A 13,909-nucleotide genomic window follows, 5' to 3' on the forward strand; every position below is an offset into this window, starting at 1 on the left:
GCTGGATAAGGCAGGAGGCTCCTTGGTGCAGCAGAGTGGGACAGTGCAGCAGAGCTGGATAATTCAGGAGGCTCCTTGGTGCAGCAGACTGGGACGGTGCAGCAGAGCTGGATAATTCGGGAGGCTCCTTGGTGCAGCCGAGTGGGACGGTGCAGCAGAGCTGGATGAGGCAGGAGGCTCCTTGGTGCAGCAGAGTGGGACGGTGCAGCAGAGCTGGATAAGGCAGGAGGCTCCTTGGTGCAGCAGAGTGTAACGGTGCAGCAGAGTTGGATAATTGGGGAGGCTCCTTGATGCAGCAGAGTGGGGCGGTGCAGCAGAGCTGGATAAGGCAGGAGGCTCCTTGGTGCAGCAGAGTGGGACGGTGCAGCAGAGCTGGATAAGGCAGGAGTGCACGTCTAGTCAGCAGGTGACCACATGTACACAAATCTCATACATGTGGTATCATGATTAGGGGAGTAACTGCAGTAGGTGCGAGGGTTGCAATCACACCTGTTCTTTGAAGCCTAGGGGGCTCCAAAAGGCCTATCATAAAAGACCCATGCTAATAAAGGCTTGTAATAGTTGGTGCCCCATTAGAGCTTTTGCTTTGGGCTCCATGCTGTTCAAGTTACACCACTGCACATGATCATCAACTCCCAATGATGACACTGGAGAATCTTCACAGCGAGCGAGCTCTGCGAGGAATCAGAAGTCATAGACTCACTGCAGACTTTAACTTCAGGCCTGGACAACTACTTTTACCAAAACCACTGCCACTGTACTAAGACTGATATTACCGCAATAAAGTGACCACATGTTGGTAATATCAGGTCTACACCAGTGTTTTGGAGATCATATATGTGTACAGTGGGTACGGAAAGTATTCAGACCCCTTTAAATTTTCCACTCTTTGTTTCATTGCAGCCATTTGGTAAATTCAAAAAAGTTCATTCATTTCTCATTAATGTACACTCTGCACCCCATCTTGACTGAAAAAAACAAATGTAGAAATTTTTGCATATTTATTAAAAAAGAAAAACTGAAATATCACATGGTCATAAGTCTTCAGACCCTTTGCTCAGACACTCCTATGTAAGTCCCATGCTGTCCATTTCCTTGTGATCCTCCTTGAGATGGTTCTACTCCTTCATTGGAGTCCAGCTGTGTTTAAGTAAACTGATAGGACTTGATTTGGAAAGGCGCACACCTGTCTATATAAGACCTCACAGCTCACAGTGCATGTCAGACCAAATGAGAATCATGAGGTCAAAGGAACAGGCCAAGGAGCTCAGAGACAGAATTGTGGCAAGGCACAGATCTGGCCAAGGTTACAACAGAATTTCTGCAGTACTCAAGGTTCCTAAGAGCACAGTGGCCTCCATAATCCTTAAATGGAAGAAGTTTGGGACCACCAGAAGTCTTCCTAGACCTGGCCGTCCAGCCAAACTGAGCAATTGTGGGAGAAGAGCCTTGGTGAGAGAGGTAAAGAAGAACCTCAAGATCACTGTGGCTGAGCTCCAGAGATGCAGTGGGGAGACAGGAGAAAGTTCCACAAAGTCAACTATCACTGCAGCCCTCCACCAGTCAGGCCTTTATGGCAGAGTGGCCCGACGGAAGCCTCTCCTCAGTGCAAGACATATGAAAGCACGCATAGAGTTTGCTAAAAAAAACACATGAATGACTCCCAGACTATGAGAAAAGAGATTCTCTGGTCTGATGAGATGAAGATAGACCTTTTTGGTGATAATTCTAAGCGGTATATGGGTGGAGAAAACGAGGCACTGCTCATCACCTGCCCAATACAATCCCAACAGTGAAGCATGGTGGTGGCAGCATCATGCTATGGGAGTGTTTTTCAGCTGCAGGGACAGGATGACTGGTTGTCATTGAAGGAAACATGAATGCGGCCAAGTACAGAGATATCCTGGATGAAAACCTCTTCCAGAGTGCTCTGGACCTCAGACTTGGCCGAAGGTTCACCTTCCAACAAGACAATGACCCTAAGCACACAGCTAAAATAACAAAGGAGTGGCTTCAGAACAACTCTGTGACCATTCTTGACTGGCCCAGCCAGAGCCCTGACCGAAACCCAATTGAGCATCTCTGGAGAGACCTGAAAATGGCGTCCACCAATGTTCACCATCCAACCTGACGGAACTGGAGAGGATCTGCAAGGAAGAATGGCCGAGGATCCCCAAATCCAGGTGTGAAAAACTTGTTGCATCATTCCCAAGAAGACTCATGGCTGTACTAGCTCCAAAGGGCTTCTACTCAATACTGAGCAAAGGGGCTGAATACTTACGACCATGTGAGATTTCAGTTTTTTTTTTTTTATAAATTTGCAAAAATTTCTACATTTTTGTTTTTTTTCAGTCAAGATGGGGTGCAGAGTGTACATTAATGAGAAAAAAAATGAACTTTTTTGAATTGACCAAATGGCTGCAATGAAACAGAGTGAAAAATTTAAAGGCGTCTGAATACTTTCTGTACCCACTATACTATGATGGTCCAACTCGCAGCGCCCTATATAGTGTGATTTTCCACCGCAACGTCTGACTCTTCTTCTATCCATTCTTAGTGGATGCTTGTGGCGCTGTGCAGTGATGTCATTGCACTGTCGATAAGTCCTGTTGGTGCTGACCTCCAGCAGGCCGCAGGCAAAGGTGACTACTGCGACCTGCTGGGGTAAGTGACCGAGTCAGCGACTTTGTGCTCCTTCACAACTCTTAACAGTGTGGGCGTCTTGAAGATGCAGGTTCTGATAGCAATGTAGCAGAGAAGGCAGCCCACAACCAGACAGGCCCTTCTGGCATTTGTCTGAGTTGCCAGATGGCCAGTCCAGCCCTGGTCACCCGACACTCATAGGAGCGGAGGGAGCCGGCCTCAGCACTTACGCCACATTCTCTTTAAGCCCAAAAAGAGTACTAACATAGTAGACACTGTGTGAACTCTTGAAGAGAATGTGTCATCAGAAAATGTTTAAGGCTATGTGCACACGTTCAGGATTTTTCATGGGTTTTTTTGCATTTTTTTGGCCATTTTCCGCAGAAAAAACGCTAAAAAAACCGCATGCATAAGCATCCCATCATTTTTAATGCATTCGGCAATTTTTGTGCACATGCTGTGTTTTTTCCCGCAAAAGAAAACGCATCGCAGTAAAAAGCACAGCATGTTCATTAATTTTTGTGGATTTTTCACATCTTTGCCGCTATATTAGTGCATTGGGAAGCTCCGGAAAAAAAGTGGAAAAATCCGCAAAAAAAAGCGCTAAAAACGCATGCGGATTTCCTGCGGAAAAAGTCAGGTTTTCTTCAGGAAAATTCTGCAGACTTTCCTGAACGTGTACACATAGCCTTAATCTATTTTTGTGTTTTTTTTTTTTTTTTTTTTAAACCTATATCACAATCTTTATAAAAATGAGAAATCTTGCAGTTATCTCACCGGCCACTAGGGCAATTCTAGAATCTAACTTCCTGATGTTTCAGGAAACAACAGACGTACATTAGCCGCACTAAACAGACCATGACTATCTTTCATATTGAGGCATCTAATGAGCGTGTGCAAAACTCATTGTGTTAGGAAGGGGAGCAGGGAGGCAGTGACATCGCCTATTGTGATTGGTGGAGCCTGTGTTATCAGCTGTATATGGAGGTGTAATCCTTCCTCTGCTGATGAGGAGCCTTCTGAAAACTCCTCCTTTAAAGAACAGGGAATATGAGTCTAAAAAACAAAACAAAACCGTTGGCTAAATTCCAGGATTACTTTTTTTTTTTTTTAAGTAAATTGTGATATGGTACAAAAATTGGCAATTTTTTTTTTTTTTATTTTTTTTTATTTCTTTGCTTTTAGAAGATGCTTAAAATTGAAAAAAGCTGAACTGATTTTTCTTCTTCTTCCAATGTCGTCCCTGTGAAGTGACCGCGGTGGGGCCGCTGCCATGTCTCAGCCTGTGTACACTGTAACGCATGTCGGCAGATTGCGCTGTCACTTGTCATTCTGGACGGGCAAAGATGGAATCAGACGTGTGTGTCTTCTCGTGTTCCCGTCAGTATTGATCCTTATGGGAGTGTAGTGGAGCAGTACGTGAATCAGTTCTCAGATTCCGCTGCGCAGAACCTCTCCTGTCAGACATCGATTTTTATTTTTGATGCTGTCAATGATTTCTTAGTCGTATCATACACTCCTGCAACTCATATTATCCTTCTAAATTCGTTTTTTTTCTTACTGTATCTGACTGTCGGCGTTTGATGTTTTTCACACTTCAGTACCGAAGGATTTGCCCACCTTTCTTTACCGAACCTATTTTAAAGTAATTTTTTCAGTTTTGCTTCGCTACAGTTCCAATTTTATCTTGTATTTATCAGTTTCCTCATTTTGCGGTACATATACAGTCATGACCGAAAATGTTGACACTCTTTAAAGGGCCACTGTCACCCCCTCCAGCCGTTATAAACTAAAAGAGCCACCTTGTGCAGCAGTAATGCTGCAGTCTAACAAGGTGGCTCTTTTAGTTTTTGCTTCTCTTATTCCCTCAATAAAGCGTTTTATAATTTTCCCCAAATACCTGTCTTTGTACCTGGAGGCGGGTCTGAAGCCTCCTCTGTGAATCTCCCAACGGCCGTCACTCTTCTCTTCTGGGGCGATGGTCGCCGCCCCCTTCGCGCTGTTTCTTCTTAAATCCGGCGCCTGCGCTGTGCGTGCCTGCCTGGGGCAGGCGCAGTCTTCATTGTCCTTCATAGCTCAGATCCAGGGTGCCTGACTGCGCCTGTGCGGGCAGTGCGGCCAGCCTGTTGCTGAATCCCCGCCCCGCACTGTGTTATGCATTATGCACAGTGCGGGGCTGGGATTCCTGGGCATGCGCACTGCGCTGTTCAGACGCTCCCCCGGTCCCCCACCTTCCAGCGTTGCCGTAATATACAGGTTTCCTTGCCGGCGTTTGGAACAGCCGCACAGAACAACGCTGGAAGGCGGGGGACCGGGGGAGCGTCTGAACAGTGCAGTGCGCATGCCCAGGAATCCCAGCCCCGCACTGTGCATAATGCATAACACAGTGCGGGGCGGGGATTCAGCAACAGGGTGGCCGCACTGCCCGCACAGGCGCAGAACGGAACCCGGCACCTGAGCTATGACGGGCAATTCTCAATGCGCCTGCCCCAGGCAGGCACGCACAGCGCAGGCGCCGGATTTCAGAAGATAACAGCGCTCAGGGGGCGGCGACCATCGCCCCAGAAGAGAAGAGTGACGGCAGTTGGGAGATTCACAGAGGAGGCTTCAGACCCGCCTCCAGGTACAAAGACAGGTATTTGGGGAAAATTATAAAACGCTTTATTGAGGGAATAACAGAAGCAAAAACTAAAAGAGCCACCTTGTTAGACTGCAGCATTACTGCTGCACAAGGTGGCTCTTTTAGTTTATAACGGCTGGAGGGGGTGACAGTGGCCCTTTAAAATGTTCCAGAAAATGAATTATTTCTCCCAGAAAGTTATTGCAATTACACATGTTAATTTCCTTTGGGTGTATTGGAGCAACACGAAAAAAAAATCGGAGAAAAAAATGTAAATTGGACATAATTTCACACAAAAAACCCCAAAATTGTTGGCACCCTTAACTTAATATTTGGTTGTAACATAGTAACATAGTTATTAAGGTTGAAGGAAGACTTTAAGTCCATCTAGTTCAACCCATATAATTCCTAACCTAACATGCCCTAACATGTTGATCCAGAGGAAGGCAAGAAAAACCCATGTGGCAAAGAGTAAGCTCCACATTGGGGAAAAAAAATTCCTTCCCGACTCCACATACGGCAATCAGACTAGTTCCCTGGATCAACGCCCTATCAAGGAATCTAGTGTATATACCCTGTAACATTATACTTTTCCAGAAAGGCATCCAGTCCCCTCTTAAATTTAAGTAATGAATCACTCATTACAACATCATACGGCAGAGAGTTCCATAGTCTCACTGCTCTTACAGTAAAGAATCCGCGTCTGTTATTATGCTTAAACCTTCTTTCCTCCAGACGTAGAGGATGCCCCCTTGTCCCTGTCTCAGGTCTATGATTAAAAAGATCATCAGAAAGGTCTTTGTACTGTCCCCTCATATATTTATACATTAACATAAGATCACCCCTTAGCCTTCGTTTTTTCAAACTAAACAGCCCCAAGTGTAATAACCTATCTTGGTATTGCAGACCCCCCAGTCCTCTAATAACCTTGGTCGCTCTTCTCTGCACCCGCTCTAGTTCAGCTATGTCTTTCTTATACACCGGAGACCAGAACTGTGCACAGTATTCTAAGTGTGGTCGCACTAGTGACTTGTATAGAGGTAAAATTATGTTCTCCTCATGAGCATCTATGCCTCTTTTAATGCATCCCATTATTTTATTTGCCGTTGTAGCAGCTGCCTGACACTGGCCACTGAACATGAGTTTGTCATCCACCCATACTCCCAGGTCTTTTTCATTGACTGTTTCGCCCAGAGTTTTAGAATTAAGCACATAGTTATACATCGTATTACTTCTACCCAAGTGCATGACCTTACATTTATCCCCATTAAAGCTCATTTGCCATTTATCAGCCCAAGCTTCTAGTTTACATAAATCATCCTGTAATATAAAATTGTCCTCCTCTGTATTGATTACCCTGCAGAGTTTAGTGTCATCTGCAAATATTGAAATTCTACTCTGAATGCCCCCTACAAGGTCATTAATAAATATGTTAAAAAGAAGAGGGCCCAATACTGACCCCTGTGGTACCCCACTGCTAACCGCGACCCAGTCCGAGTGTGATCCATTAATAACCACCCTTTGTTTCCTATCCCTGAGCCAGCTCTCAACCCACTTACACATATTTTCCCCTATCCCCATTATTCTCATTTTATCTATCAACCTTTTGTGTGGCACCGTATCAAAAGCTTTTGAAAAGTCCATATACACTACATCCACTGCGTTCCCTTGGTCTAGTCCGAAACTTACCTCTTCATTGAAACTGATCAGATTAGTCTGACAGGAACGGTCCCTAGTAAACCTATGCTGATGTTTGGTTATGAGGTTTTTCCTCTTCAGATACACTCTTTGGAATAAATAACTGAGCTCAATCACTTCCTGTAACTATCAACAAGCTTCTTGCACCTCTCTACTGGAATTTTGGACCACTCTTCTTTTGCAAACTGCTCCTGGTCTCTCATGTGTGAAAGCGCCTTTGTTATTGTCAGGTGACATCAAGCCCACAGCTTAGTAATGGAGAGGAGTCTATAAGACACCTATCCATTACTAATCCTATAGTTGAATGGTAAATAAACACACAGCCAGAATGAAGTCTTTTATTAGAAATAAGTTTTTAAACAGTGATTAAGGGCGCTGCATATAAAGTAGGAGAAAAGAAGGAGAAATAATAGCGATTAAGGACTTCATGACTTGTTCCACTCAAGGAATAATCTATGGCATTAAATGTCCATGTGGGAAATGGTATATAGGGCGCACCATACGATCTATGAGTGTGCGCATCGGTGAACACTTACAGAATATTAACAAGAAATTTGTAGGTCACCCTCTATCACAGCACTTTGAGAGATACCATGGGGGGTCAATAAAAAATATTGTTGTCACTGTGATCAAAATAGTAAAGAAGAACTGGCAGAAAGGAAATTTCATCCATCAAATGTCAAGAGAGGAAAGTAGATGGATATTTGAAATGAATACGCTAATACCAAATGGCCTTAATAGCGAAATTGAGCTTTTTGCCTTTAATCAGTAAGCACAGCGCTTCCACTGGGAATAGTATATAAGCACCTCCTGTTACGCACCGGACCATCCCTGAGGAAGGAGTCTGATGACTCCGAAACGCGTCGGATGAATTTTGGTCCAAGGTGCGCTCCGTAAAGCTTTGAGAGCCGATCACGTGAGGTATCACGTGTTTGTGACGACACGCGAGGTCCTGCAGCTTCACTGCACCTCGCCGGCAATCTGTACTTGGAAGCGTGTGCAACTGTGGAGGAGCCGGTAACTATTTATAGGGCAAAGGGGTGCCTGTCACCGGCCGGGACAGGTTAACACCCCTTCTCCCTAGTCTCGGAATCATTGTGGACAATTGTTTTCGCGTATACTAAGGGGAGACATTACTGTGGACATTTGGATTTTGGTTACCCATAAGGATCTGTGGATGGACCGCAGCGTTTTATGAGGACTGCAAGACCTATTCTGAGGAAGGTAACGAGGAATGATGGAGTACTCTCCTGTGTAACTTTCTATGTAATTTGGTATAACCTTTTTCTTTATTGGAGCTCTATGAGGAATTAATGATACCTTCAGCGCAAATATATACATATATACTTTTATTAGAAATAAAGCAAAACACTTTTTTCTTATTTTTAAATAAAATACGTAGTAACACAGTTATACTCGCCTAGCGCCTAATTCCCCCAAAGCCCTTGTCTCCTGTAATAAAACAAAAATAATAAAACAACAATGTTCATCACTTATCCGACGTTGTGTCCCACGCCATGATCTGTGTCTGGGGGATAAACCTTTTTCAACCTGAATGGTGCCAAGATGCGACCGTCCAGGCTGCGAACCACTGGTGAATGATCTGCTGCGAGTGCAGCATCAGTGAGCAGTGGTGACCTCATCGAGGTTACCTCCGGTCACAGAGGCTGCATTCCCAGCCGGGCTGAACTGTGGTGACCTCGGTGGGATCCTCACTAACACTGTGAGAAAGTCTCACGGTGCAGAGACGAGTTCACCGCGAGAATTTCACTGAGGCGAACTCGCCTCTTGTATGATTTTTAAATAATTAAATTGCATTTTATTTAATGAAATAAGTATTTGATCACCTACCAATCAGCAATAATTCTGGCTCTCACAGATTTTTCTTTAATAAGCCTCCTACTTTGCTCTAATTACCTGTATTAATAGCACTTGTTTGAACTCATTACCTGTATAAAAGACACCTGTCCACACACACACTCCAACCTCTCCACCATGGCCCAGACCAAAGAGCTGTTTAAGGACACCAGGGACAAGGCTGGGATGGGCTACAGGACAATAGGTAAGTAGCTCGGTGAGAAGGCAACAACTGTTGGCAAAATTATTAGAAAATGGAAGAAACACAAGATGACTGTCAATCTTCCTCGGTCTGGGGCTCCATGCAAGATCTCGCCTCATGGGGTAAGGATGATTCTGAGAAAGGTCAGGAATCAGCCCAGAACTACACGGGAGAACCTGGTCAATGACCTGAAGAGAGCTGGGACCACAATCTCAAACATTACCGGTAGAAACTCACTATGCCATCATGGATTAAACTTCTACAGGGCATGCAAGGTTCCCCTACTAACACCAGTACAGTTCAGGCCCATTTGACGTCGCCGATGACAATTTGGATGATCCAGAGGAGGTCATGTGGTTAGATGAGACCAAAATAGAACTTTTTGGTATCAACTCCACTCGCAGTGTTTGGAGGAGGAAGATCTAGGAGTACAATCCCAAGAACACAGTCCCAACCGTGAAGCATGGTGGGGGAAACATCATACTTTGAGGGTGTTTTTCTGCCAAAATCCCTGCTGCAGTGTGTTCAAACTGGGGTCAAGGACCACAGGAAACGTCTGACCTCTGTAGTTCTGCTTTTCTATTCTATCAAATACTTATTTTGTGCAATAAAATGCAAATTAATTATGTAAAAATCGTACAATGTGATTTTCTGTTTTTTTATTTTTATTTTTAGATTCTGTCTCTCACAGTTGAAGATAAAAATTACAGACAAATTTCTATAATCGAGAAAATGTGCAGGTGCCAGATTATAGAATGTTTGCTAGATTAACAAGAAAGAAAGAGAATTATTTGCAGCTGGTGCGTATTGCTGAGTAGTACGACACTACATTTATCATGTGTAAATCGGTTCTCTTCTTCCTGTGGACCCCAAGCCATGGCCGCTCAGTCCTCTTTAGCCTCCTTCTAGTACAGCACCGTGTCATCTGATAGATGATCGGCCTCCGGGGATGAGGCACATTCAGCCTTTCTATGGAGGGATCTTAATTGAGGGAGTCTTCCAATGTGCTAAATGGCACCTTCGGCCATAAGTATTGATATCGTCTGATAGTTTCGCAGCGCGCCCTCCTGTCCCCCGGTGCTGTCTGCAGAACACAGCGAACGTTTTATTCATCTGCTCAGTTTTTAGAGAAGTGGTAAAGTAGCTGATATTCCTCCATTCTTATGAAACATTTGCCTGGCCGTGCCGAAAATATATGAATTAAATATACAGTGATCACTAATTTATTCCTTTTAAAAAGGACTGTTATTTCTCACATGGTCCAGATGAGCAGATCTTAAAGGGGTTGTCTGGCCTTAGGCTACAAGTCTGCAGTCAAATTGTGACTGCAGACTTGTGAAACCTGCCTTAGTGCACCCTGCGATCTGTGCAGTTTCTCTGAACTGGAACCAATGGGACTGCAAGTATGCAATTTGCACACACGTGGTCACATGCTGACTAGACTTCCGTGGCCCGCAAGAGAATTGAGTAAGGTAGAACAAGTCTAGTCGGAATGTGGCTGAAAGTATGGGCACCAGAGAATCCTTACATCACGCAGTGTGTGTAATGTGAGGACTGACAAGTCTGCAGTCACATAGACTGACTGCAGACTTGTAGCCTACTGCTAGACAACCGCTTTAAGCAGCTCGTGCTTAACTGACAGCCTCTATCCAGTGTGACGTCAGGTAAAGGAGTTGCTAGTAGAGCTGGAGTGACAGTGGCTTCAGATCTACCATAGCTCTTCAGCCTCATTTGAATATTAATTCAAACGCTGATGCTCAGTAACCGAGGAACAGATCAGCCTTGTAAAGATATTGCTGGACTTGTCTTTGAAAGAGCTACATGCGGATATGGTTAGCTTGTGGGGAAGAAGATTGTAATCCTGCTGATCATGACCCTTTTAAACTGGCCAGAAGGCCTTGGACTCCTCTTTCCTGCCCTGTTAAGATGACTTTACACCAGTCTTTGTATCATCTCAAGCAGGATGACAATGACAGATAACATATACAACAGATTACACAGGATCCACCACTACAATAGGTGATATCACAGCTCACCTCCTCCTGTACAATGACTGATAACACCTCTGAATAAAGTGGATAACACAGGATCCACCATTCACAAACCATGTCGCAACTCGCCTTCTCCTCTCCTTCTTGATGATTTTTGATCAGGTTACAGTTGTGCTCAAAAGTTTACATACCCTGGTGATTTTGGCCTGATAACATGCACAGAAGTTGACACAAATGGGTTTGACTGACTACTAAAGGTAACATCCTCACCTGTGACCTTTTTGCTTATAATCAGTGTGTGTGCATAAAAGCTGAGTGAGTTTCTGGGATCCAGACAGACTCTTGCATCTTTCATCCAGCCACTGACGCTTCTGGATTGTGAGTCATGGGGAAAGCAAAATAATTGTCAATGGATCTACAGGAAAAGTAGTTGAACTGTATAAAATAGGAAAGGGATACAAAAAGATATCCAAGGAATTGATAATGCCAGTCAACAGCGTTCAAACTGTGATTAACAAATGGAAAATCAGGGGCTCTGTAAAAACAAAACCACGGTCAGGCAGACCAACAAAAACAAACGCAAAACGTCACAGAGACAAGCCTCAAAACTTCTGGAACAAGGTAATTTGGAGTGATGAGACCAAAATTGAACTTTTTGGCCACAACGATAAATGTTACATTTGGAGAGAGGTCAACAAGGCCTATGATGAAAGGAACACCATTCCTACTGTAAAGCACAGAGGTGAATCACTGATGTTGTGGGGTTGTGTGAGCTACAAAGGCACAGGAAACTTGGTTAAAGTTGAAGAAAAGATGAATGCAGCATGTTATCATCAAATACTGGATGGAAATTTCCAATCATCAGCCCGGAAGCTGCTCATGGGACGCACTTGGACGTTCCAATATGACAACAATCCAAAACACAAGGCCAAGTCGACCTGTCATTCGCTACAGCAGAACAAAGTGAAGGTTCTGGAATGGCCATCTCAGTCTCCTGACCTCAATATCATTGAGCCACTCTGGGGAAATAACAAGCTCGTGGTTCATGCTAGACAGCCCAGGAATTTAAAGGAACTGGAGGCTTTTTGCCAAGAAGAGTGGGCAGCTTTACCATCTGAGAAAATAAAGAACCTCATCCACAACTACCACAAAAGACTTCAAGCTGTCATTGATGTTAGAGGGGGCAATACACGGTAATAATAAATGGGATATGTATACTTTTGATCAGGGTCATTTGGATGTTTTGGGTGGTCATTATGATTTAAAAAGAGAAAACACAGTAGTTTGACAATAAATGGCTTCACCCAACCACTAACCATGAGAGGAGAAAAAGTTTTGGTGCTATCATTCATATTCTCTGAAAAAAGGCCAAGAAAGAAAAAATTCTGCCGGGGTATGCAAACTTTTGAGCACAACTGTACAGCATGCCCAGATAACACTTCTATAGAAACCAGTAGGGTCTGAGTTGATCTGTTGTTGCTGTTATTTATGTGAGAAACCTGAAGTAGGAGCCTAATATTCAGTCTGGTTGCCATTGTGAAAATTGCAAATTAAAAAAAAAAAAATCAAGAAATGAAAACAAAACAAATACATTTTACATAAAAACCTGATTTGAATATTTCCTTTTTCTATTCCTCTTGAATAACTGTGTCTTCCTTACACACTGGACTCCATTTTCTGAGTTTAGCGTGACTAGTAACTTGTTTAGAGGGAAAACCATGGTGATCTTGTCATCGGCATCTAGGCCTCCTTTAATACATCCTACAACTTTCTCTTTTCCCTTGCGGCAGCTGCCTGGCACTAGTTACTAAAGTTGATTTTTCTATACACCAATGGGCATTTTTTTAATTGACAGTTTTAGCCGGTGTTTTACTATTTGTAACACCGTTTTACTTTTTGTTTTTCTTTCTTCGTAGTTTTCATTATAGTCACAGAACATATCAAACTATATCATCTAATAGGCTATTTGTGACTCATCTGATTAATAGACTAGTGATTGCCTCCAATTAATTCCAAATGGGGTTTTATTCTGCTTGTTTTTGGTGCCCATACTTGATTCAGAGACTGTTCTAACCTGAGTGTTCTCTTTTAAACGATTATTCCCATCCTCATAAATGGGTATTTTCGGATAGAGCTTGTAAATACAAACAATTTTGCAATTTACTGCTTAATAAAATTTTCAACTGTTCTTGAGATATTAACACTTTTCTTTTTGTTTACAGTTCGTTGTCTTGGGGACCGACCACCGCCGCTAGACAGCAAAACGTGTAGTTCTTGCAGCAAGCTCTTTTCTATGGCGCTTATAAGTTGACCACAATAGTTGGTGGACGCCGTTACTTTCCAATCCCTGCCAGCTTCAGCGCAAGTGCTTACAAGTTACACAATAACGGTGGTCGGTCTCTTAGGTGACAAGCTATAAACAGGCTGTAAACAAGCTGTAAACAAAACCAAAAGTGTTAATATCTCAAGAACGATTGCGAGTTTTAAAAAGCTGCAAATTGCAAAAATGTTTGTTTTTGCAACCTCTGTAAGATATCTATATATGTAAATAGGAATAACCTTTTAATGTGTGTTGGGCCAGTCTGACCCAGGTGTATGCTGTATACATTAGCAGTATATAAATAATAAATCGATAAGTAACGCTCGCACAGACTGTCATTGACATGAGACGTGACTCCAGACATGACAAGTTCTTTCTTTCTTGATGTTTTCTATTGCAGGTTCTCCCATTGGAAAATCAAATGAAAGAAAAGCGAGAATTCACCCGCGCCTTGAACATTGGCATGGCGATAGTGACAGTTTTGTACATCTCGTTGGCCACAGTGGGATACCTCTGTTTTGGAGATAAAATCAAAGGCAGCATTACGCTAAACCTTCCTCAGGATTCCTGGTGAGTCT

At 43.4% G+C, this 13,909-nt stretch overlaps 1 protein-coding gene across 4 annotated transcripts in view; it reads left to right on the top strand.

Annotated features, from left to right (window-relative positions):
* SLC36A4 (solute carrier family 36 member 4) overlaps window positions 1-13,909 on the top strand; it is a 202,651-nt gene that overhangs the window by 47,741 nt on the left and 141,001 nt on the right. For all 4 annotated transcript variants that reach the window (XR_013224100.1, XM_077298538.1, XM_077298535.1 and 1 more), the window contains exon 9: window positions 13,732-13,901. Coding sequence is in view for 3 of the 4 variants with exons in the window: in XM_077298538.1 (XP_077154653.1) it covers window positions 13,732-13,901 (170 nt within the window). In the remaining variant the exon portion in view is untranslated. The remainder of the gene's footprint in view (window positions 1-13,731; window positions 13,902-13,909) is intronic.

Source organism: Ranitomeya variabilis, chromosome 3 (genome assembly GCF_051348905.1).
Source record: "Ranitomeya variabilis isolate aRanVar5 chromosome 3, aRanVar5.hap1, whole genome shotgun sequence".
NCBI lineage: Eukaryota > Metazoa > Chordata > Amphibia > Anura > Dendrobatidae > Ranitomeya > Ranitomeya variabilis.